This window comes from Cyclopterus lumpus, chromosome 15 (genome assembly GCF_009769545.1).
Source record: "Cyclopterus lumpus isolate fCycLum1 chromosome 15, fCycLum1.pri, whole genome shotgun sequence".
Taxonomy (NCBI): Eukaryota; Metazoa; Chordata; class Actinopteri; order Perciformes; family Cyclopteridae; genus Cyclopterus; species Cyclopterus lumpus.
The window spans coordinates 23,366,413-23,391,316 of record NC_046980.1 but is presented as its reverse complement, the minus strand read 5'-3'; the positions used below and the strand labels follow the sequence as shown (position 1 = coordinate 23,391,316).

The 24,904-nt window shown below is 46.7% G+C and overlaps 1 protein-coding gene across 1 annotated transcript in view; it reads right to left on the bottom strand.

The window, feature by feature from the left end:
- Positions 1 to 1,711: 1,711 nt before the first annotated feature.
- Positions 1,712 to 24,904, bottom strand: part of hspa12a (heat shock protein 12A) — a 39,802-nt gene continuing 16,609 nt past the window's right edge. The window contains exons 2-12 of the mRNA XM_034552740.1: positions 24,549 to 24,625; positions 23,247 to 23,374; positions 20,629 to 20,815; positions 19,760 to 19,864; positions 19,336 to 19,452; positions 16,354 to 16,525; positions 12,159 to 12,245; positions 10,713 to 10,817; positions 10,366 to 10,624; positions 5,798 to 5,901; positions 1,712 to 5,525 (exon numbers count right to left, since the gene is read on the bottom strand). Coding sequence (XP_034408631.1) covers positions 4,894 to 5,525; positions 5,798 to 5,901; positions 10,366 to 10,624; positions 10,713 to 10,817; positions 12,159 to 12,245; positions 16,354 to 16,525; positions 19,336 to 19,452; positions 19,760 to 19,864; positions 20,629 to 20,815; positions 23,247 to 23,374; positions 24,549 to 24,625 — 1,973 coding nt within the window. The 3' untranslated portion in view covers positions 1,712 to 4,893. The remainder of the gene's footprint in view (positions 5,526 to 5,797; positions 5,902 to 10,365; positions 10,625 to 10,712; positions 10,818 to 12,158; positions 12,246 to 16,353; positions 16,526 to 19,335; positions 19,453 to 19,759; positions 19,865 to 20,628; positions 20,816 to 23,246; positions 23,375 to 24,548; positions 24,626 to 24,904) is intronic.

Genomic DNA, 24,904 nt, shown 5'->3' with positions numbered 1-24,904 from the left:
CGCAATCCAGGATTAAAGGACACGTGATGCCAACATATCAACTGCATGGCTTTCTTTTAGATCGAAGATGGATAACACAAATTGATCCACTATTTTCTTTCTTTGTTTTCAACCAAATTGGAGCACCATCCTTTCTAGATGTGTTGCCATCGAGTTTGCATTCGATCTATATTCATACAGGATACATTTTCATTCATTATTTGTGTCAATAAACAAATAAAGTGATCCTCGTTTCCTCATCAGAAGTCCAATGAAAACGTGTATTTCTTAAATCAAATGAAGCATTGACAAACTGAATGGATGATCTTAAAGTGGATTGTCAGGACTGTTTTGCTCATGAAAATGGTTGAACATAAAATAATTAATACATTTAAGTACTTTAATATCTCATTCATTTTAGTCGGATCTTTCAGGAGAGGGAGGATTTCAGGAAGGTGGATTAGAAATGATGGAGCCGGGGGAAGAGGGGTAATATTCATAGAAAAAGAAACTTAAAATGAACTGAGATTAAAGTCTTAAATGTATTAGAAAAGAAAACAGATATTCTATGAGAATAAAATGGTAATTTTTACTCAAATTTACAGGACAAAATGGAATACCCTCTGAGGTTATAAAGTCATACATTTGCAATAAAAAAAAATTCCCTAATTTAGCAGCTGTCTGAATTCCGTTGCTCCTGATGAAGTCTATGTTAAGGACGATATCAAATATACACATATGCATTTTCTTTCATGTTTTTGTGTGTTCTATTATGAAAATGATACTGACATAAATTACATTGTTTATTATTATTATTTTGCCAATGGGCTGTCAGATAAATCTTAAATACTGACGTTTTCGATGTCCTCTCCAGGCGGCAACCTCCGGGTCTGAAGAGTGAAGAAATGTGTTAAAGCTGCATTCTCTCTCCTGACCACCAGGGGGCGACTCCTCTGGTTGTATAGAAGTCTATGCTTCATGTGTTAAAGCTGCATTCTCTCTCCTGACCACCAGGGGCCGACTCCTCTGGTTGTATAGAAGTCTATGCTTCATGTGTTAAAGCTGCATTCTCTCTCCTGACCACCAGGGGGCGACTCCTCTGGTTGTATAGAAGTCTATGCTTCATGTGTTAAAGCTGCATTCTCTCTCCTGACCACCAGGGGGCGACTCCTCTGGTTGTATAGAAGTCTATGCTTCATGTGTTAAAGCTGTATTCTCTCTCCTGACCACCAGGGGGCGACTCCTCTGGTTGTATAGAAGTCTATATAAATGACTCTACTTCTCTTGATTTATTCCCTCAGTAAACATTGTAAACATTAGTTTTTGGTCTCAATCTCTAGTTTCAAGTCTTCTTCAATACAGAATGATGTTCATTTAGTAAATGATGGACATTTAGAGTCAAACAGACCATAATGCAGGGGACGCTTTAGGGCGGGGCTACAGGGTGATTGACAGGTCGCTACCATCGTGTTGGAGTTGTCCCCTTTCAAAGTGTGTTGTCAGTTTATTAAAGTAAATTTAACATTTTGGTTGCCAAACAGAATCAATATGAACTATGAACCTCCAGATATAAACACGTTTCACCAGAGAAACGTGACGAGCTTCACGTCGATGCCCGACTCCGTTATCTGTGCTCATGTGCAGAACGTCAAACTTTATTCACTTTTATAACAGTCCAGTTCTTCCTTTTGGGCTAAAAACACAGATTAAATGAGCAGAAGCGACACAAAAGAACGTTCTTTGAAATACACGTAAGATTTTATTGGTCTTGACAGTGAATACCTGGCATTGATTGAAATACACCCATAAAACAAAAGACATTTAAGGAACTCAAGATTTTAAAAAAACAAAATCCTTTGCATCATCAATAAAGGAGTAAAAGAACCACGTGTACATTGTGTTGCGTTGTGGCTGAGATGATCCTAACTATAAGCTCAATCATTCTAGTAACATATTCTGAACGATTGTATATTTTAGATATTGTTAAGCAGATAACGTGTAAATGATGCAAGCTGCTACACTGCGACCTCAAGGGGGCTCAACAAGCCTCCATACGCATGAAGCTGCTACATAACAGTGTCCTGGCATCGCCTGGCCAAAGAAACACTAGAAACGTGGAGTTAATAAACCCTTCCACTTGGTATCATCCTGTGAGTGCAGAGATGTGTGGGAGGAACACGAGCGAGTTGGGTTAGTTATCAGTAAAGTGTGTGAAGTGCTGCTCTGCGATGGAAGTTATGAGCATTAACATCAACATCAGCTCAGCAAGCAGCAGGGAGGTATACAGCCCAGGGTGATGAGGCTGAGCACACAGGCAGAAAGCACCACCACCAGTGGTAAACCTCCATGTTGTGCATTAGTAATAGCAATCCACTAATTGTCTGTTGTGTAGTCATTCCTATGTGACGCATGCAAAGCATGCATCTTTACAGCATGGTGTGTGACGTTGTACGCCGAGCCTTAAAACTACAGTTCAAATAAAGAATCCAAGAAAGTGTGTTGAACGGCGGCTGCTGGGACGGCGTCGTTACGACATCACCGTGCTGGAGACTCGCTCGGACCGGTCCGCCCCAGGACTCATCACAGGACTGGAGGCCCTCAACTGGGCCCCCAGCAGGAGAGGAGTGAGACGTCTACAGTGCAGTCAGGGGGTTCACTCGAGTTCACCCTGAACTCTGATGTCCGAGTCGGCTTCAAACGAAGCACTTGTCTTAGTTTTTAACTTTCTTAAACAGACAATTCCTAACGCCACCTTAATGCAGCAATTAGTTGCGTTGCTACTACTTCACGAAGGACTTGAGGGAGAGAGTCAGCCAAGGCTGGCTCCTGCATTGAGACTCCGAAGGCCGGTTCCAGGACCACGTTCTGGACCCTCACACATGAATTCAGACTGTTTGGACCGTGTTGATTAAACCGGAGGAAGCTATCGTGTTAGCTTAGCTTCCCACTGGAGACAACCCAGCACCAAGGCCGGGTATCGGTACTGGGTTCCTTGAAGGTATTGACCGACATGACCCAGTACCGAGTGGTATCAGAACTTCTCTAAACGATAGCAGCATTCAGATCTAGAAAAGGGGGTCTGTTGAGGGTACTGGTTCTGCTGCGGGCATCGGTACCTCCATTATGAAGCTGTGATAGGGTCACATGTTATTCAGACTAGGCACTCTTTACTTCAGACTTTAAAACCTCAGAAACACAATCAATGGTTATGTGGCTTTCACGTAGTATGATTATTGCTGACTATGACAAAAGCAACAACAATTTCATAATAAAATGCCTCTGGTCTTAATATTTATCCACTGGCTGAATGTCATAAACCATTATGAATATCACTCTCCTCCAGCGATGGAAAATGGAACTGGACACATTTACATCATTTCAAAATCTAAATTACTTTTTAAGGACGGAGGTATTCAAGTTTCTTTTGTGACTGCGAAAAAAAAGATGAAGCCGACCTCGACCTCTCTGCTATGGCTGGTGAGAAAACAACACACGCACGCACGCACACACACACACAGGCACACACACACACACACACGCACGCACACACACACACACACACAGGCACACACACACACACACACACGCACGCACACACACACACACGCACACACACACACATGCAGGCACACATGCACGCACACGCACACACGCACGCACACACACACACATGCACAAACACACGCACGCATGCACACACGCACGCACGCACACACACACACACACAAATGCACGCACGCACGCATGCACAAACACACACACACACACACGCACGCATGCACACACGCACGCACTCACAAATGCACGCACGCACGCACAAACACACACGCACACAGACACACACACACACAATCTCCATTGGTTCTAAAGCTGCAGAAACAATGCTAAAAAAAAATCTGTACAATATTTAAATACTGTATTTACAGAAATAAACATACTTCATTGTTTGTCTCTCAAACTGTGGCCCGCGGCTTTTGTCCCACATCTGATAGTCAGAAGCATCAACAAATAAAGGCAACAATAAGCGCATTTCTAGTTTCACATTCCTGGATTCAGCTCTGACTGGATAACCTCGAAGGAACATTCTGGTGGTTTTGCATGATGTGGCCTATTTATTAAACATCACAGGTACATTATTCATCAGACTGTCTCTGACTTCATAAATATGGACTGTCACTTAACGAGGTGGAGACTACGTGTTTAGCCTAACTGGTCCATGTCCAGGTGACATCATGCACCGCCATGCAATGCAAACACAACCAATAATGAAGCTGACCACGGTTACTAACGGCGCTCTGCAATGAGGCATCAGGGTGACGCATTAACGCTTTACACTCGGTTTAAAAAGGGTCGGCTCATGCACAGCCAGAATGTGGCCTTCAGCACTGTCGTGAGGGGGGAGCATGAAGAGTGTGAAGACCAACCTGACGGCACGGCGTACGGCCTCTTTGTACGCGGTCGTGCACGGATATGCATCTGAATCTGGAAAGTGAGGCGTGCAAAGACACACTCTGAATGTGGATGGTACTTTATGTCTTTTCCTGGCTTTGAGAATGCTCGGAGAGAAGATCTGAACGGCTGTCCCGTCATACATTATGGCCTTTATGGTTTCCTGTCAGGAGCTCTTCAACCTGGGGCTGTAGCCTCGGCAGGGGGTCTATGGGTCTGGTATGAGCACTGTGGAGTGGGACCAGAACTCATCCAGACTCTGATTCTCTCCCTCATCCTAACATGGATTCTACATTCAACACACTTTAAACTGAGAGGGCCTGAGCCTTGAGATTCATCATCATTAACCACTTTATAGTAAATATCCCCACCGTGTGTGTGTGTGTGTGTGTGTGTGTGTGTGTGTTGCAAGCCTTATGTTTCATTTCCGTTGGTTCCGACAACATGGGCTCTCTCGTTCCCTTCTTACTGGCTCAGGAAGTCAATGCTCGCCTTAACGGTGCGTCCGGTGGACACGTCCACCGCCATGGCCCGGATCTCCGTGTCGCCGAACTGCATGAGCGTCTGGATCTCGCGGCGCGGCGCCGTGCTTTCCGTCCCGCTCACGTCCAGGCGGAGCGTCCCGCACTTCCTGACGCCGGGCTCGCTGATGAACGCCGCCCTCTCCTTCTCGGAGCAGTAGACGTGGATGACGATGACCTGCTGAGAGGGCTTGGCCGGGGTGTAGCTGCGCTTCACCAGCTCGCCCAGGGCCACGGACTGGTCGGCGGCGATGAAGGTGTCGAAGACGTCGGTGCACCAGCGCGTGCCGTCCTTCACCAGCAGCTTCTCCACCGGGTGCTTGCCCTCCACGAAGCGGTTGAGGACGCCCACGCCGTACGTGAGAGGCGAGCGGCGCACTTTAATGATGCTGGGGTCCAGGCCGAACAGCACGGCACCTTTCAGAATGGTGAGGCCGACGTCGTGCGGGATGATGATGCGGCTGCGGCCCTGGAGCATGTCCTGGACGGCCAGCTGCAGCAGGGAGGACTCGGCAAAACCGCCCACGAGGAACAGGAACTTAATGTCGCTCACCTCCGGCTTCTCAAACAGCTCAGCTGCAGGAGAAAAACAGGGTCTCAATGTTACAGGAAGGAGTCCATGAACTATGAGTGTCTATTAGACATTTAGGTTGGTGTTGGTGTCCACAGAGTGGCCCTGAAGTACATGTCATGTGGAACATTCCCTGTGGGATGTATCTGCTCTCGGATGGACTGTAGGTCCTCACTGCCGGGTGAAGCTGGACATCAATCACTCACTGAACTATCTGCTGGTACAGTGACAATAAAACAACTCAAAAAGAAGAGGACATAGTTATGATGCAGCTTACTCAGATGCTGGATGATGTGGTCTATGGTGGGCTTGAAGAGGGAATTCATAGCTTCCGGACTCATCCTCAGCATCCCCTGCGACGACCATTTCACGAAATCCACACTAAGAGACGATGTGAGTAGATGAATATATCAATGAGCATGAATGAGTTCATCTGGTGAGATCAAAAGCAATACTACAATACTTTATAGAAGAAAAAATCAAATCATACATCAAATAACAATCTGCTCACACAAAGTCTTCAGATAAAATCTGCTCAAGTTGCACAACGTTGATGTGAGACACCAAACAACACTGTTGCATTATGGGTCGGTGTTATCGGCAACAGCATTCCAGCCCAGACACAGAGGGTTTCGTACAAATGAGATAACAACCCCCGTGGAGCCGATGGGTCGACTTTTTAACTTGGATGTCACGTATTAATATTAATACGATTCAGATTCAAATGAATGGAAATCGAAGGCCGAACCAGCTGGGGGGAGACCTCATGATCTGAGCTGACTGACAGTTTCTAATGGCGACCTTCGTTCAGCTGACTGGTTCCCACATGAGACAAACAACAAGACAGCTACCCGCTCTGTGAGCTACATGCTAACCCGGATGGGCTCAGGTCATTCATATTTCAAATGCATTGTTTTTCTTTTCTTGTTGTTTTGCATTACCCCATAAAAGTCCCAAATATCCCATGAAATAAGGAAGAATAACCCCACGTTATTCATCATGAGCTATTCTCAGAGCGGACGGCCCTGGTAGTTGTGTGTCGGAGCGATGCGTTCAGGGACCGTTGGATGCAGTCTGACTGTGGAACCATTAATCCTGAAAGGATCCATAGGATCCATCTGCTGTGATCCCGTGTGTGTGATTTGCACATGTGAGTGTGCGACCGTGTTAACGACTTTCCAGCACAACGAGACAGACTGAGTACTTCCAGTCCGGCGTCATCGGAGTCCGTGGGGGGGTGGGGGGTGGGGGGGGGGGGGGGGGCCACTGAGGGCTCCAGTTTCAGCCATCTAAGTATCTGTTAATGCCCCTTACTGAGGGATTATGAAAATACACACACACATGAGACACAGCCAGTAGACTCTAGACTCCATGGTGGCACCAGAAGGTATGTGGCCTTTGACCCACATCCTGGTTGACCTGCTACACTTTACATGATGATCACATCTACAGCATTCACATGCTTTTCCATTTGACATCATTTTGAGTTTTTACAAGCTGCCTGTTCTCTTTGCTTTGTACAATTATGCATAAACATGATGTTGCCACACCTTGTCGACAAAACATCTGTCACCAGACGACCTCTGAAAATGGCCCAGTGCCAAAGTCAGTGTTATGAGTCAGGTCAGCCGATGGAACACATGCCTCCAAAGCACAAGTTTGTAGACATATAGTTGGATTCTATTTTGTGTTAATGAGCTGTATATTTTGCTCTAGGTGTACAATTAGACGTACACACTTCATCACAAAATCCATATAACTGGTGGAAGTGCAGAGCAACTTTATGCACTAAATTAGATCAAAATGCAACTTTAATAGACGCAGAAGAAACAACTTCATAATGTAAATAAGGAGGAGCTGTTATATGTCAGCCGCTGGAGCTTAGCTCAACAGTTAATGCACCAACAGTCATAGTTTATTGAAGTTATACAACCTTCTAGAGAAGAATTATATTTACACCCGGCTTATTTTTATCCGATTCTGAAAATACAAGAAAGAAAGAAATACACTTATTTTGATCCCACAGTGGGTAACTTCTTCTCTGCATTGACCCATCCTTGGTTATTAAGCAGCAGTGGGCTGCAGTGAAGCAACTGGGGGTTCAGCGTCTTGCTCAAGGACACTTCAACATGCAACTATGGGGAGAGTGGGGATGGAACCAGAGACCTTGTGGTTGCGGGATGACCGCTCATCCCCATGAGCTACAGCCAAGCAAGTGTTGCGGTTGTCCACACCTACACACACTTGGGAAATGTGTTTGAGGAGAAATGTAGTGAAAATACCGACGTCATTGTGAAAAAGGCTCAGCAACAACTCGATGTAAACTAAACTGGTTAGCTCAAGCTTCTAATTCGGCGTTAACAACTGATAACGCTTATCGAGCTTAATTAATATACAATCTCTTTGTGATCTAGAAAAAACATCCATCTATCCATCCATCCTCTTCCACCTCTGGCCAGGTCAAAAAGGCAGCAGCATGAGGAGGGTGTTCTTGGTCTACCCCGTCCCAAACCACCTGAGGAGGGTGTTCTGGGTCTACCCCGCCCCAAACCACCTGAGGAGGGTGTTCTGGGTCTACCCCGCCCCAAACCACCTGAGGAGGGTGTTCTGGGTCTACCCCGTCCCAAACCGCTTGAGGAGGGTGTTTCAGACGCTCCTTGCTCAAGCAACGCTTTCCAGCACCTCCTGGAGAATCGGAGGCCAGACGGGATAGACCCAGAACACTGTACATCTGTACAGTGTTCTGGGTCTACCCCGTCCCAAACCACCTGAGGAGGGTCTACCCTGTCCCAAACCACCTGAGGAGGGTGTTCTGGGTCTACCCTGTCCCAAACCGCTTGAGGAGGGTGTTTCAGACGCTCCTTGCTCAAGCAACGCTTTCCAGCACCTCCTGGGGAATCGGAGGCATCCCAGGCCAGACTAGATGTACAGTGTTCTGGGTCTAGCCCGCCCCAAACCACCTGAGCAGGGTGTTCTGGGTCTACCCCGCCCCAAACCACCTGAGGAGGGTGTTCTGGGTCTACCCCGTCCCAAACCGCTTGAGGAGGGTGTTTCAGACGCTCCTTGCTCAAGCAACGCTTTCCAGCACCTCCTGGAGAATCGGAGGCCAGACGGGATAGACCCAGAACACTGTACATCTGTACAGTGTTCTGGGTCTACCCCGTCCCAAACCACCTGAGGAGGGTCTACCCTGTCCCAAACCACCTGAGGAGGGTCTACCCTGTCCCAAACCACCTGAGGAGGGTGTTCTGGGTCTACCCCATCCCAAACCACCTGAGGAGGGTCTACCCTGTCCCAAACCACCTGAGGAGGGTGTTCTGGGTCTACCCCGTCCCAAACCACCTGAGGAGGGTCTACCCTGTCCCAAACCACCTGAGGAGGGTGTTCTGGGTATACCCTGTCCCAAACCGCTTGAGGAGGGTGTTTCAGACGCTCCTTGCTCAAGCAACGCTTTCCAGCACCTCCTGGGGAATCAGAGGCATCCCAGGCCAGACTAGATGTACAGTGTTCTGGGTCTAGCCCGCCCCAAACCACCTGAGGAGGGTGTTCTGGGTCTACCCCGCCCCAAACCACCTGAGGAGGGTGTTCTGGGTCTACCCCGTCCCAAACCGCTTGAGGAGGGTGTTTCAGACGCTCCTTGCTCAAGCAACGCTTTCCAGCACCTCCTGGAGAATCGGAGGCCAGACGGGATAGACCCAGAACACTATACATCTGTACAGTGTTCTGGGTCTACCCCGTCCCAAACCACCTGAGGAGGGTCTACCCTGTCCCAAACCACCTGAGGAGGGTGTTCTGGGTCCCAAACCACCTGAGGAGGGTCTACCCTGTCCCAAACCACCTGAGGAGGGTGTTCTGGGTCTACCCTGTCCCAAACCGCTTGAGGAGGGTGTTTCAGACGCTCCTTGCTCAAGCAACGCTTTCCAGCACCTCCTGGGGAATCGGAGGCATCCCAGGCCAGACTAGATGTACAGTGTTCTGGGTCTAGCCCGCCCTAAACCACCTGAGGAGGGTGTTCTGGGTCTACCCCGCCCCAAACCACCTGAGCTGGCCAAACCACTTTTGATGCTGCTTTACTCCGAGGGCTCTCCGGATGTGTGAGCTTGTTTCCACAATCTCATTCTTAAGGTCACTACCCAAAGCTCATGGCCATAAGTGAGGGTTGGAGCGTATATGGACTGGTAAATCAAGAGCTTTGCCTTCCTGCTCAATCCGTTTCAATCTCCATGTCACTGCTAATGCCGCACTGAACCGCCTTGTCCATCTCATGCACCATCTCACCATTACTCGTGAACACCGAGATTCTTGAATTCCCTCGCTTAGGGCAGTCACTCACTCCCATCCTGGAAGGAGAAATCCACGGTTTTCTGGCAGATAACATGGCCTCCGACGTGGAGCTACTGACTCTTATTCTGACCGCTTAACAGTGCTTACGGTCACATTCTGAAAAGAGCCATATCATCTGCAAAGAGCAGACGCAATTCTGAGGTCCGCAAACCGGACACTCTTCCCCCCCGGCTACACCTTTAAATCCTTTCCTCCCTGTGCCGTTCCCTTGAGGAAAGGGGAGCTTGCTGGCGAGCATCTTGTAGCCAGGCCTTCACGCATGGGGATCGACCCATGACATGGAGCAGGGATTGGCATTTGGGTTCTTGGCATTGTAAGTCGGGCAGCAGGCATCACAAACTGGCTCCAGACAAAACCGCTGCATGTTGTCAATACAAATAGAGCAGCTTTGAAAGATAATTCACCCTTCATCTTTTATACCTATGTATTCCTGTTCAGGGGGATAGAGATACTGATTCCAATATGTCGGTTGTTGGCTTCTGGTTTTCTGTAAATACTCACTTGCTTTTGCGCAGGGCGTGTTCCACGCTGTGGCCCCTGAACTTCTTGTAGTAGTCAATAAAGGAGAAGGGCAGGTTAATATTGAGGGGGTTGGTTCTATCAGGGGCTGCTGCCCTCTTCCGAGACTCAAACGCAATCATCAGGTCCACCCAGGCCGCCGGCCTCTTGATCTTAAATTGGTCAATGAAATCCTGGCCAAAGATCTTACACAGTAGCTTCTCAAATTCATAGTCGATGCCGAGGGAGCCATAGGGTCCACCTGGGAAGAGAAGCAATTGTGAATGAAAGAAAACAAGATGGAGCCACAGCCGCATTCAGCAGAGATACATTATGGTATGCCCTTTTACCTGAGGCCTTGTAGAGCTCTTTAAGATGTCCCTCTGGAAGACGGATCTGATGAACCGTCAGGTCCACTGTTCCTCCGCCACAATCCACCACCACATAGCGGTCACCTGCAGGGAGATTGATTGAACACGGTGTGCAGTAAGCATCTAAAACGCTCGTTATCTAACAGCACCCTGCCTGACAGGACCCTCTCATCTACCACTACTCGGTTGGCCGCTATTAGGAACATCCTCAGGGAAGGTTGGACCTCACTCTTTGTGACAGCTTCTTGAACCAGGCCACACGTCTGTGTCTGTAGTGTCAGCAACCCAGTGAAGAGGGGATGAAAGAAGAGGAACTGGCTGAGGGGCAGAGTGGGAGGCTACGACAAGACAGTGGAGCGGACATTAGATCATTCTCACACATCATGAGCATTGTTGGATTGTTTGACTGACAGCAGAGACAACCGGCTGTGGCATGGAGTGACACTGTGGCTTTAAGGCCATTTAGCAGACTAACAACTTTAAGCTGTTCACTTGAAACCTCTGGGAATATATATTTTTCCCCCTGATTTGCAAAACAGATATGATTAATTTATGTAATGCACTTCCGTCTGGACTTAAAGTTTGTTTTCTTAACTTAATGGATTCACCTGCGTAAACTTCAAACGTTTCAAAAACAACGATAAAGTTATTGATTCACACTCGTCTACTCCATTTGATTGCTACATGTTAAAGTATTCTTTAACCATGAATCTGTAAATTCTTGAAGAAAACGTAGTTTTTCTTTCACACCTCGACGTAAACCAAAACATGGAGAACAGTATTACTGAACTGAAGTGAATGTGTAATCCACGTCTCATTTATCCACTCGTATGCTGACATGAGAGAAAAAACACGTTTTCTTCAAGAACACAACACCGGGTGAGTAATGCATATCCAACTGGTCATCATTCCTACGAGTTATGACAACATAGTACGTTGTACAACGTCATGGCAGTGATCAGACAGGTGCACAGGAAACTGTGTGTGCACAGCTGAGGTACACACAGGAAGTCTGGAAACTGTGATGATGCTAACAGACATTATTATAATTATTATTATAATTGCATTATAACTTGAATATTTATCTTCTTTTATTAAGTTTGACCAACCTGGGAGTTTCTTTTCAACCTGTCTGATCATCTGCCAATTACCAAAAACAGGCGCTGAGAAAATAAAACCCACGTTGTAACAAACTCTAGTTCTGCTTCCAGGACTTTAGAACTAAACTGAAGCAGCGGGAAGTACAAACGTTTCATTTTAGTTACGTATTACTACTTTTGGTAATAAAATATCTCCAGATTGAAACAGTCTGAAAAGCTAGAAGCTAATGTGGCCGAACGGCAGCATAGGAAACAGCAAGAGCATTTGTCCTCAAGGAGGAAGGAAAGGAAATCATATCAGAAGAGTAAAAGAGAAAGACTCTACCTTCTTCCAGCTCCGACCAAAGCTCCCCTATGACATTTTCCACCAAAAAGGTGCGGCTCTGCCGGTTGCGCCGGACATTCTCCTTTGCTGGTTGTTAACAGAGAGAGAATGTTGTGGTGAGTGTGGTGAAGCCGTGAAGCTCTGCAGTGTGGAGCTGTGTGGCTCATATACACAGAGGGGGTGAGTGAGGCAAGCAGCAAGCTGGGATGCACATGCATCCACACCGTGAGCAGGACTTATACAGAGTATGATCTAGTTGTACTAACAGGTCATCTATCCTATGGTGGATATGTTCAGGAACACTTCGATGAGATTTGCCTGTAACTTGCCACATATATGCGTGGGACTATACATTGATCATGGAGGTCACAGTGTTAACATGCAGTGAAAGTGACACGTGGCTCCAGCTGGAACCACCGGCCCAAAAAAGAAACGCAAAGTTAAATACAACTGCAGGTGATTTAATGTACAAAGGGAAACGCATAAAGGCATTAAATCAGTCTTTAGCTGAACAAGTCAACATGTTTCTGCAAAGGTGCTTTTGATTTAAAGAAGATATTATAACAACTTCAACAATGTTCTCCAAAGACTCGTGTTTTTACATATCTAACAACCCCAGCAGGCTCAGGAAGGCCAAGTGACCTGAGGCTGAGTGGGAGGAGCAGGAAGGTCACGTGACCTGAGGCTGAGTGGGAGGAGCAGGAAGGTCACGTGACCTGAGGCTGAGTGGGAGGAGCAGGAAGGCCAAGTGACCTGAGGCTGAGTGGGAGGAGCAGGAAGGCCAAGTGACCTGAGGCTGAGTGGGAGGAGCAAGAAGGTCACGTGACCTGAGGCTGAGTGGGAGGAGCAGGAAGGCCAAGTGACCTGAGGCTGAGTGGGAGGAGCAGGAAGGCCAAGTGACCTGAGGCTGAGTGGGAGGAGCAGGAAGGTCACGTGACCTGAGGCTGAGTGGGAGGAGCAAGAAGGTCAAGTGACCTGAGGCTGAGTGGGAGGAGCAGGAAGGCCAAGTGACCTGAGGCTGAGTGGGAGGAGCAGGAAGGTCACGTGACCTGAGGCTGAGTGGGAGGAGCAGGAAGGCCAAGTGACCTGAGGCTGAGTGGGAGGAGCAGGAAGGCCAAGTGACCTGAGGCACAATCACACACACACTCAATTTCTATATAAACAAAAAGGTATAGATAAACTAAAATGACGCACAATATTGAGACTGACACTCAGCTCAAGTGTCCAGAACTCTCAACACACTCTTCCTCTTTTTTTAACACACTCCACACGCTTCTCTACACCAGACAGCAGTGTGAAGTAAACGCCACTTGTTTTGTTCACATTTCAAAACGCTGTCATTCAGGATGCCACACCCATGGACCAACCGGCCAATCCAAGGCCACCTGGACAAACACATGACTGCTCCATTGTCAACTCGTCGCTGTTAAACGTCAACAAAAGGAAGCCAATAAGCAATTGAATTTCTCTGTAATCCATCCATCCATCCATCCCTTTCCAATACCGCTTATCCTCATTAGGGTCGCTGGAGCCTATCCCAGCTGACATAGGGCGAAGGCAGGGGACACCCTGGACAGGCCGCCAGTCCATCGAGGGCACATGTAGGGACATACAACCATTCACTCTCACATTCACACCTATGGGACATTTAGAGATCAATTAACCTGCAGCATGTCTTTGGACTGTGGGAGGAAGCCGGAGAGCCCGGAGAGAACCCACGCTGCCACGGGGAGAACATGCAAACTCCACACAGAAGGACCGCTCCGACCGGGAATTGAACCCGCGGCCCTCTTGCTGTGAGGCGACAGTGCTAGCCACTACACCACCGTGCAGCAGTCTCTGTAATCCATGTTAAATTTTTTAGGGCTCCATAATTGTTTTGACTGTGTTTATATACTATATTATATTTATAATATGCTCAGCTCTGAATTACATTGAAAAATGGAACCTTTGGAAATGCACTGATGTATTGATTGATTTTACAATGTTGACATAAATAAATATTTCATCAGTGTGCAGTAAGTACTGCTCTTATTTGTGTGTTTGGTCAATATATTCATGAAGAATGTTGCTGAAAAATCAAACCCAGACTAAATCGTGTGTTTTGGATTGAGCAGAGCCGTGTGAAACCGAATCAGAGATGTGTGTGTGTGTGTGTGTGTGTGTGTGTGCCATATGATGATCCACCTACACACACACACACACCCTTAATAGAGACGACATACCCGTATACATACATATATACACCCGTACACAAGGAGAAGCTTGAGCCCATCGTTCTCCATTCATCATAATTCATATAACGTGATCTTTATTCACAAACTACTAAATTGAGTTCCAATCGAAGAGCTTCCTAATATCTCTGTCCCTCCCTGTGAGACCACCCAGCGTCTCGGCGCCCCCCAAATAGAGGGCTGGGTTCCAGAGTTTGTAGAGAGCCCTGGACAGAGTATCAGAAAGAAGACCGGGACCCTTTCAATTCTGGACCGGAGGGATTCTCACAGTCTCAGGGCAGTTCGTAAAATGGTCCAATCTCTTGGTTTCTCTTCCAAGGAAAGGGATTGGTTTGTTTTTTTGTGTCGCTAAGGAAGACTTTACGTGATAAAAAGAAAGTACGGTTTTGGCAACAAAACCACAACAAAGGTCTCCGGCTTCAAAGTGCCGTGTTTGTTGGACCCAACCAACCACAAGAGGTCTGTGTGGATATTAATAATACGTCAACCGCTCTGACAGTTGCGTCGTCAGGTGGACGTGTTTACAGATTGATGGTCTTCTTCCTGAGCCCCATGACTACTTCACGACCTGCCGTGAAACTGGGCAGAACATTCTCATACTGTGATGGGAAGGTCATTGGGAAAGGACTCCTTTACTTTTCAGCCGCCTCTTGCAATGCAATGTGACAGACCCAATGAAAGCTTTCCTAAAAGGAATACGTGTGTTTTACCTTGACACACAGCTACAGGAGATATGAATGTGTTCTTTCTGAATGCAGAATATAGAATGGATTCAGACTTCATTTCTCTACTATAGAGAAAAGCATAGAAGTAAGAGATAAGCTTTTATGGATCTTATATGTAATGTTTCAGCAACATCAACGACACTTTCATTTTTAAAATTCCTTAAATAACCTCCTCCTCAACCAACGTGGGCGCTGTTACAGAGAACACGTCCAACAAAACCTCCTGTTACTCTCCTCCAGGCTGCTCTCAAGCTTTGCATCAACCAATCAGAGTGCAGCTGAAGCCGTCTGCCGGGTAAACCAATAGCACGGCATTATGTCAAGACATCCGTGGCCTGGAGCGGTAACTCAACGCGGGAAACGTACGAGCCACTTCACCAGCAAACTGGTCTACACATGTCCACGTAGGCCTGATGGTGGCGCTCCAGGCCATGAGGGTTCATCCCCCGGGGAGCGTGAATATCTACGGCATACAGTATGGGACCAAAGTGCAGCTCAGACAGCAGAAATGCCACGTGGCTCCTCCTGAAGCTCTGCTCCTGAAGTATTACTCTGAGATGCAACCGATAAAACAACGGAAACAAAGTCAGACCAACGAAGACACCAAAAGCCAAATGATGACATCAGGTATTCTGAATCCTACCGTGTGCCTCGTGAACTTGAAAAACACAAATCCAGTCGACTGTTTGTTCTCATCAGAGCATCAGAGAATAAAACCTGCCCTCTCATCAAGAGATTGGTTCTTACATTTTAAAATATATTAGTATTATTAAAAAGGGGGCTGGAGAGGAGCTTACACTGTGGAAACTGTGACATTTAATGTGCACGAATAATGAGAGAAAACTGACTTGTGATGAAGATGTTACGACTAGAAATGTAACTTGTAACCACTCATCTTGTGTCAAACAATGAATCATATAAATATATGTTTATTACAATAAGTGCATACTGCTATGAAGGTAACGTTTTCATGGTTAATTGGTAGGTACTGTGTTCAAGAAGCAAAAGCATTGTGATGGTTGGAGAGAAATAAAAGAAAGTCATGCATTTCCATCTGGATTTAAAAAGAAAGCATGTTTACCATGACCTGGAGAAACTACGGAAGAAACAACATTCAACAGGAGAAAACAACGTCAGTACGAACGTGTCTAAAGAGAAACTGGAAATACACTCAAGTCAGCAAAATGTCCTCAGGGTGCATGATGACGGATGGCTGACAGCGTGGATGGGACGTACCTTGGGTCATCCCACTGCCCACGTTGTCGGTGGGGCTGCAGCCGTTCTGGGTGCTGTGGGAGGCCAGGTCCACCATCTGGTGGAGGCGGAGCTTGCGGCAGTAGATCGACGCCGCCTCTGGTTCCAAGGCGATGATCAGCTGCTCCGGGGTTTCACGGCACACCAGGCCAGACTACACAAGAAGACGAAGACGGATAGACGTTAACGTTGGCTGTTTTTCAACTTCTTGCCCACAAATGATTCATAACTACTGTCGCGGTCTGTGCCACTAGTGCCGTGAAATAGGCCCTGGAGACTGTTTTCATGACATGTCGTCTTATCAGTCTCATATCTACACATATGTATTGTTCCCTTTATTGAATTAGAATTTGATTTGATATCCAGTATTTATAGTAATAAACATATACACCGTAAGTACTGTAGTGAACGAGGCTCAGGGTGAACGGCATCCCGTCAATAGAAAATGGCTGGTGTAGGGCTCAGGGAGGCTGGAGAGGTGGGGGTCATTCTCTATGGGACACCTTTACACACGGGTATACATTGATTATGTCAAGCAGTCTATGTCTAGCAGTTCCATTATACGGCTTGCTTCAATGCATTCCTTCTGACTTGAAGAAGTGGTGCGTGGCGTTGTCCCTCCCTCTGTCCTCCGTGAGCAGCCAATCAAACGGTCCACACTTCCTGATGCTGAGTCACTGCAGACGCTCCCTTTCTCTCTCCCTCGGTGGTGTACGGCTCCTCCTTCCATCCCTCCATCCATCCCTCCCTCCATCCCTCCCTCCATCCCTCCATCCCTCCCTCCAGCCCCACTGCAGAACAGCTAGAAGCTCTCCTCTTCCTCCCTGTTTCATTCCTACACCCCCCTCCCCCCCTGTGATCAGGACAAAAGGATGACGTCATTGGGGACGACAGGAATCTGAATCCGCCCAAAAACCAATGCTCAAAAGTTGTTTAATGTCAGCATTTTGACATAATCAATGGATTGTATAACAGTGTGTGATGTGAAAGGTGTCCCTCACATTGATGAGCCCACAGAGCCCACCTCTCCAGCCCCTCTGAGCTCTACACCAGCCGGGCCTTTGAGTTAACACCTTCAAGTCTCTCATCTGAAGTCTGGAAACCATTTGACATCGTCGGCCTTCCACTCGTGTGTGGCTGACTTATAAATGATGCACTCACATGTCTGAACCAATTTTGGATATGTGACAGCTTGTACATCTTCATGAACAGGTGGTGTTCATATTCATTCATGTGCAATAGTGACATACACATGTTTTGTAATGTATTTTAATCTCATATTATCATATGAACTAGAAAAGTGAACGACTACTGCTGTAAGGCCTGATTGAATGAAAACCACCCACGATTGTGTTTAACCCTGTGTTTAGCTCCGTTAGCTCTGTTAGCTCCGTTAGCTCTGTTTAGCTCCGTTAGCTCTGTTTAGCTCCGTTAGTTCTGTTAGCTCCGTTAGTTCTGTTAGCTCCGTTAGCTCTATTAGCTTTGGTAGCTCTGTTTAGCTCCGTTAGTTCTGTTAGCTCCGTTAGCTCTGTTAGTTCTGTTAGCTCCGTTAGCTCTGTTTAGCTCCGTTAGTTCTGTTAGCTCCGTTAGTTCTGTTAGCTCCGTTAGCTCTGTTAGCTGTAGACGCACTACATTGTAGTCAGTTCTCGGTGTAGTTTATCATTTGCTCAGTTATACAAACATACACACATGCAATCATCAAGAGAACATTCATAAGACAGTGACGACTAGTTAAGAGGAGTCGGCAGTCAGTGTAATAAATACAATATGTAAAAAAACATAAAATATGGTTCACAAAGTGTGAATCGACGCAACCACAAGAGGTCCTTGAATATACAATGAGCACATCGGTTCGCTATTAATATAATGTTAAATCATATATACACAAGTCCACACAAGTCCACACACACACACACACACACACACACACACACACACACACACATCACAGCTGTCCTCTGTCCTCCCACTGCTCGCCTCTTTCTTCACTGCAGACAGCCACACCCATGTGGTCACATACACTGATGGTCTGAAGAGCCTCTCACACACACACACACACACACACACACACACACACACACACACACCAGCAGAGGGGATCTGCACCGATCACTATACCGCCACTCATAACTCTGATAGCCTAAACAGCATATCTATTGCAGATAGATTATTGTCTCTATGAGCCCCCTGAACCCTGAAGGCAGCTCATTGAAGGCCAGAGGCAGCTCATTGAAGGCCAGAGGCAGCTCATTGAAGGCCAGAGGCAGCTCATTGAAGGCCAGAGGCAGTTCATTGAAGGCCAGAGGCAGCTCATTGAAGGCCAGAGGCAGTTCATTGAAGGCCAGAGGCAGCTCATTGAAGACCAGAGGCAGCTCATTGAAGGCCAGAGGCAGCTCATTGAAGGCCAGAGGCAGTTCATTGAAGGCCAGAGGCAGTTCATTGAAGGCCAGAGGCAGCTCATTGAAGGCCAGAGGCAGTTCATTGAAGGCCAGAGGCAGTTCATTGAAGGCCAGAGGCAGCTCATTGAAGGCCAGAGGCAGCTCATTGAAGACCAGAGGCAGCTCATTGAAGGCCAGAGGCCTGTGTTCCTGTTGAAGATTGAACACTGCAACAAGGTTCTGGGTCCAGTCATCGTCTGTGAGCCACAGCGTGCCAGGCTAGGGACGATATGAAAACACTCACAATAAGTTAATTATTAGACCGTCTCAGCACATTGTAGCCAGGAAATAAATCTGTCCATTACCATGGACAGCAATCAATCTTTTTCTGAATCCAAGGAAAATAACTAGAGAACAAAGTTCATTTGATAGAATCAATCACATCATTCCTGTTGGAGTTTCCCTTGTGATATCACACACTGACCTGAGTCATAGGGGGAGGGGTTAATATTGTTTTCTATGGTTACAATCGCAGTCAATGAGTCATTTGCAACCCAGTTGTGTTCAGCCTGAGATGGAAACACACCTTATACGCAGCTTCCCTCATGAACTGCTTGGCGGGCATCTTCCAGATGGCAGGAACAGTGATCACCCATCTCACATCATTGTTGTCAAACTCGCTGCCCGTCTGATCGCTCAGCTCCTGCAGGACCAAAGAGAAATTATTTTTTTTTAAAACTCATTGGCGGGTTTGGTGCCATTGGTGGACCATGTTTTACAATTCATAAACAACAAGCACTCGTATGTTCCCTGAGCTATTCATCACGTCACAAAGTGCCACCTGCACTCGCCACGTCAGGTATTTTTGGATACCGGCATAATTGAAAATAAGTAATTGGACCAAACTGAACGTTGGCTTCGGGGTTCATGTCTGGGATTGAGCCCACATTCTACACAATGAAACATAAACAAGGCGTTGTACATGTGCTACAACAGAACACACGCGTCACCTTTAGTGCCTGCTCCTTGAAGAAGGCCAATGCATAAGCAAAGATATCCAGAGCTTTTACTCGCCTCCCATTGGCTGCGTGCAGGTCCGTGTCGATGGACAGATTCTGATGGACAGGAGCAGAATGAAGGACATGGAATCATCAGAGGAAGAGGGGATGTTGATCAAACATAATATACTTATTATAACAGTGTATCTTTTTTGTTGTATCTCAACAGCCAGCAGCCAGACGGCCATCAAATATTCATGGTCACCAGAGGGTGATTCCTAATGGTTCTGGAGACCCAGCGAGCTTTTCTAATGTTCTATTTATGTCTTATCATTAATATGAAACACCATTAACGGTCGGTTCCTTTGAACATGGCGATGCTCGAGGTTGTAATGTCGGTGCTTTAGATTATTAGCTGTCAGGGTGAAGCAGCATTTACAACATCATCAATTAATACCGAGGAAGGTCGTCCAAGAGCAAAATTAATCTATATGCAAAATATGTATATGCGTTTGGGTTGTGATGAGTGTAAAACAGTTTTACCGTAATTATGCACAAATCGCTGCACTCCTTTGTAAATGGTATTTTCCTCGGCATCCTTGACACTCTTAGTGTGGTGCGCTCGTCCCCCCCAGGGATTAATAAAGTATCTGGATATCTATTAAAACCCCGCAGCAGACATGGATGTGCACTACTGATGGTAACACTCATTATTACTGGCAGAGAATTATGGGCAGTGAAGAAATAGAAAAACGTCTGCAGTGTGCTGCAGTATCATCTCAGGCACAGGTGTGTGTGTGAGTGTGTGTGTGTGTGTGTGTGTGTGTGTGTGTGTGTGTGTGTGTGTGTGTGTGTGTGTGTGTGTGTGTGTGTTTCCTCACTGCAGTAGTGTGGAGCTTCATTTTGAATTTCTCCAGATAGAGCCATTGTTTGGACTCGCTGGGGTCCAGGTCGTGGTAGAAGTCGCGTGCCGCGTAGCCAAAGCTGTGGAACTTCCTGTCTGGAGTCAGCAGGATGGTGGTTGGAGTCTTCTGATTGGACACCCCCGGGTCCCCGCCTTCCCAACGCCTGGAAGGAAGTCGGTTATCAATACGAGCGTCTGCATTTCTGCCTTTGCATTCATCAGATGTGGTCTGGTCGGGCCCACATGTAACCACTCCTCAGGCTTTCCATTAGAAGCTGTGTGCAGAGTGAAAAGTCAGCGCCTTGCAGTTCACTTCAAGCTTCACGGAACATTCCCGATGAACTGGTGAGCAATCAGTCGTTCTCTTGGAGGCTAATTGAGCTGCCATGGTATTTCTGGACAAATTGGGTTGAGCTATTATTAATGTTCTCTCTGTTCCTGGTGTGTGATGGGATTATGGAGGCCGTCTCACTAAGAGCACCTGTTGGGAGCAGAAAACTCATTTGGGAGATCTGGGAAAAATCTGGAACGTCTTTTCAGCTGAAAATAAACATGAGGTTGGTGGGACATCTCTTATACTTTGACACTGAATCTGCAGGTCAGACTTCAAGAGATCAGAAAGCAGACAAAGAACACGGCGCCCGCTGCATCTCTCCATTCCAGAGCAATCTGCAGAGAGGGTTTCTGGATTTGTTTTTTACATTATATATTTATGATCATAAAGTCACTACACTCCGAACTCAGAGCACATCTATGAGTGAGGGATTGCCTCCACACAGCTCTCAACATGGATGCTAAGCTAGCGGTGTCTATTTACGGTGTGATGCTGGCGTAGTGTGTGTGTGGGTGAGCGACAGAGAGACGGTGACATGAATGCAATAAACTGCATTAGTAATAAGCAGTAATTAACCAAACAAACACACTCATAGGTTTAGTAAATTACTATACGTGTGCAGTGTAGGACAGGAGGCTTCAGATCCCCAGCAACCAGCCGGAGCCTGGAGCATTCTGCTGTGCCGGGCCGACCCAGGGAGAGATCTATTCCTCACAGACAATATGTGGAAGCTGCATCTTTGTGGAGAACATTTCAAAGGGATGCGATGAGGCTCTAACTCGCATCTCTAAAAAGCTGATGGCTGTTTTCTGTGTTTAGGGAGTTGTTACTCCACCAATCAGGTCCCGGCTCCATGTGTCGCCCTCACAACAATGGAGGACAGCGGATACATGCTAATGTTCAGTCGATGGGACAGAATGTCTCCCACTAGCTCACCACTGCACTCCCCAGAATCCTTTGCTCGAAACTGAAACCCTGCTCACCGCACCACCCGGGCAGCCTCTGTCCAGGCTTTGTTTGGGGAGGGTTCCTTCAGAGGAGGGACTCACCCAAACCAAATAGCCAGGGGGGTCTGAAGTGAGGGGAGGTTTGGTCTCCTTAAAGCTTTTCCAGAGAATATAATACAATTGTTTTTATAATATGTGAACAAGATTGTAATTGGAGACCAGTCCTGGGGGCTTCAGGGGTGTGAAAGCCTGCATGTTCACCATATGTGTGTAAACTGATCAGCTGTGAAAGCCAAGGCTTTCATTTTATCTGGACTTTTTGAATGTGTAAAACTGTCTAAACATACATATTTTGACACCAATTTACATCCAGAAGCGGCTCTACAATATGACGGTATGTATCATTTCAATTACATAGCGTATATTATACGTTACTTTGCCTTTTAGTGGCTGGTTTACCATGTTAAATCAAACTACTCTTTCTTAAAGGGTGTGTTGGTGGGCTTGCCCAAAGTCCACAAGCAGGAACTCCGACTCTGAGTGGCCTTCAAGTGCTCTTTTTCTAGTGGGAAAAGGGAAACCTTTGAGTCCGAGTCGTCTGCGACGCAGCGTGAGTCTTCAGTTGGTATTCTGTTGTCAGCTGAACCAGGTTAGCACCCATCAATCTGCATCTATCACCAATAATTAAACTGCTCTGCTTTAGTTGATTGATTTGAAGACACACATGCAGTCACACTGCGTCTTGTTCCCACGGTTCCATGTTCCGTCCTTCCACCCGACGTTCTCCGTTCCTCGCCAGCTGACTGCTCCATCCATCCACACACATTCCCACTGTCCCCATCAGCAGTTAATCAGGTAATAACCGTCTCTTTTCACGGTCCCCCCCCAGAGAGGAGTCTCTATGAAGTGTGAAGGTATGTCAATGGGTGTTTGGTTCCATGCCTGAAATAAGATTTGGACGTTTTGTTCTTCACGACCAGAGACCAGAGGTTTCTTTGATTGGACCTCCCACTTCAAAGATTACAAAGAAATAAAAGAATTCTGATAGCTCTTGAAAAACGCCTGCTCTAACAATGTGTTGATGTTGGACCATCCCTCCCAGTAAGAAGATAAAACCTTTACAAACAAAGCTGTTGATCTTTTGATCGGACCCATTCATTCAACACACAGCAATGTAAAAAAAAGTACATTTCAGTGTCAAATGACATATTTTTGACAGTGTTCAAAGAAGATAGACCACTAACAGCAAAGCGCATGCTGATGTAGCTCCACCCACACGTTCAGCTGTGTGTCTGCATTGCAGTGCTGGCCTACCTCATGGTGTGAATGCACTCGGGCTCCTTCGTGAAGGCGTACGCGTAACCGCTGGACGTGGTGCCAAAATCAATGGCAACCACCACCACGAAGGTCGGGCCCGACGGCACCTGGTCTGTGTCGCTCTGCTGCAGAGAGCAGAGACGGATGTACGGGGTTAGGACGAGTGTACACACACACACACACACACACACACACACACACACACACACACACACACACACACACACACACACACAAATGCATTCACATTCACAACCATCCACAGCAAAACATTGGAAGCAACAATGGATCCAGATCAATAACTTCAATCATTTCAAAATAGCAAACCAGCAGCACTGCTGAACAGATGTGAACACACACAGAAACCCAAGCTGATGGGAGAACAACAACAACAACAACAACAACACAGCAGATTATACATGTACATGGATTCTTGCCCGATCATCACAGTGCGGGGGTCAAGGTGACAGTGAAGGTCAAGGTCACATTACGGAGGGGCAAGGTGCAGGGGTCAAAGTACAGGGGTCAATGGGTCAACTGCAGAATACACAGTATGCAGATTGATCCACGTGATGCAGAATGTGCTGAGGTCAGCGCAACAAGCTGATTGGTGTGCGAGTCACGACATGATGAGAGCTGCAGGTTCCTGGTCGTGGGGAAGTTGGAGATATCTATTTAAAACTAAAACTTCCTGACTGAGTGTAGACACTGTCATCAACCGTCCTCCTGGCCAACAAACTGAAGACACTATTTGGAGTTGATTTATTTTATTCTAAGGGTTTTTATGTAGAAATGTAACGTTTTGGAAATCATGATCTCCTTCCAATGACTCAATTTGTGAAGAAAAGGAAGAAAACCTGAAACCATTGCATGAGAGTCTATGGAGATTATTGTGGTCTGTTTTGACCTGTGGCAATATAGAGAGTATATATATATACTGCGTATGGATATATGGGTAATAGGGTTAAGGGTTGGGGTTAGCAGACAATATATCTAATCAGCCAATCACGTGGCAGCAATTCAATGCATTTAGGCAAAACTATCTGCTGTTTAATCATCGTGGGACGTGGAAGTTGAATTACCTTCTGTTCAAAATACATGAAACGGTTCAGTTATTGTCATATAGACATATAGAAAAAACCCTAAAAGAAAAAGGAAAACTATATCATATGTGGAGGGTCAGAAGCTGCTCTGAAGTCTGGTGGTACGACAGCTGGCGCGTGTGTACTAGTACACTTATGTAATGTCGTGTATGAAATACTAAGAAAGCATCACAGGTGCAGGAGAGAGTAGAGCCACCTGAGTGTGTGAAGGAGACAGGGGGGTGATCCCAGGGTCCCCCGTGCTCTTGGCTGGGGAGGGATTAGCCATCGCGTCTGCAGAGGAAGAAAAAGATATTCACGTCACACACTTTTCTATCATTTACATGCTTAGTTACATGAAGGACAATACATTTTCTGTAAATGATATTATATTGATGACTCGTCAATAATTTGCTCCCTAATTCAACGTTATTCTTGAATGGAGAGCACCGGTCTAACCCCAGCTCCCGGTGGGGTGAGACAGGCTGTTTGTGACCTTCGTGTTTCGAGGTGAGCGACTTCCTGACCGCTAAGCAAACTACGTCACCCACCAACCAGTCAAGTTACAGTTCA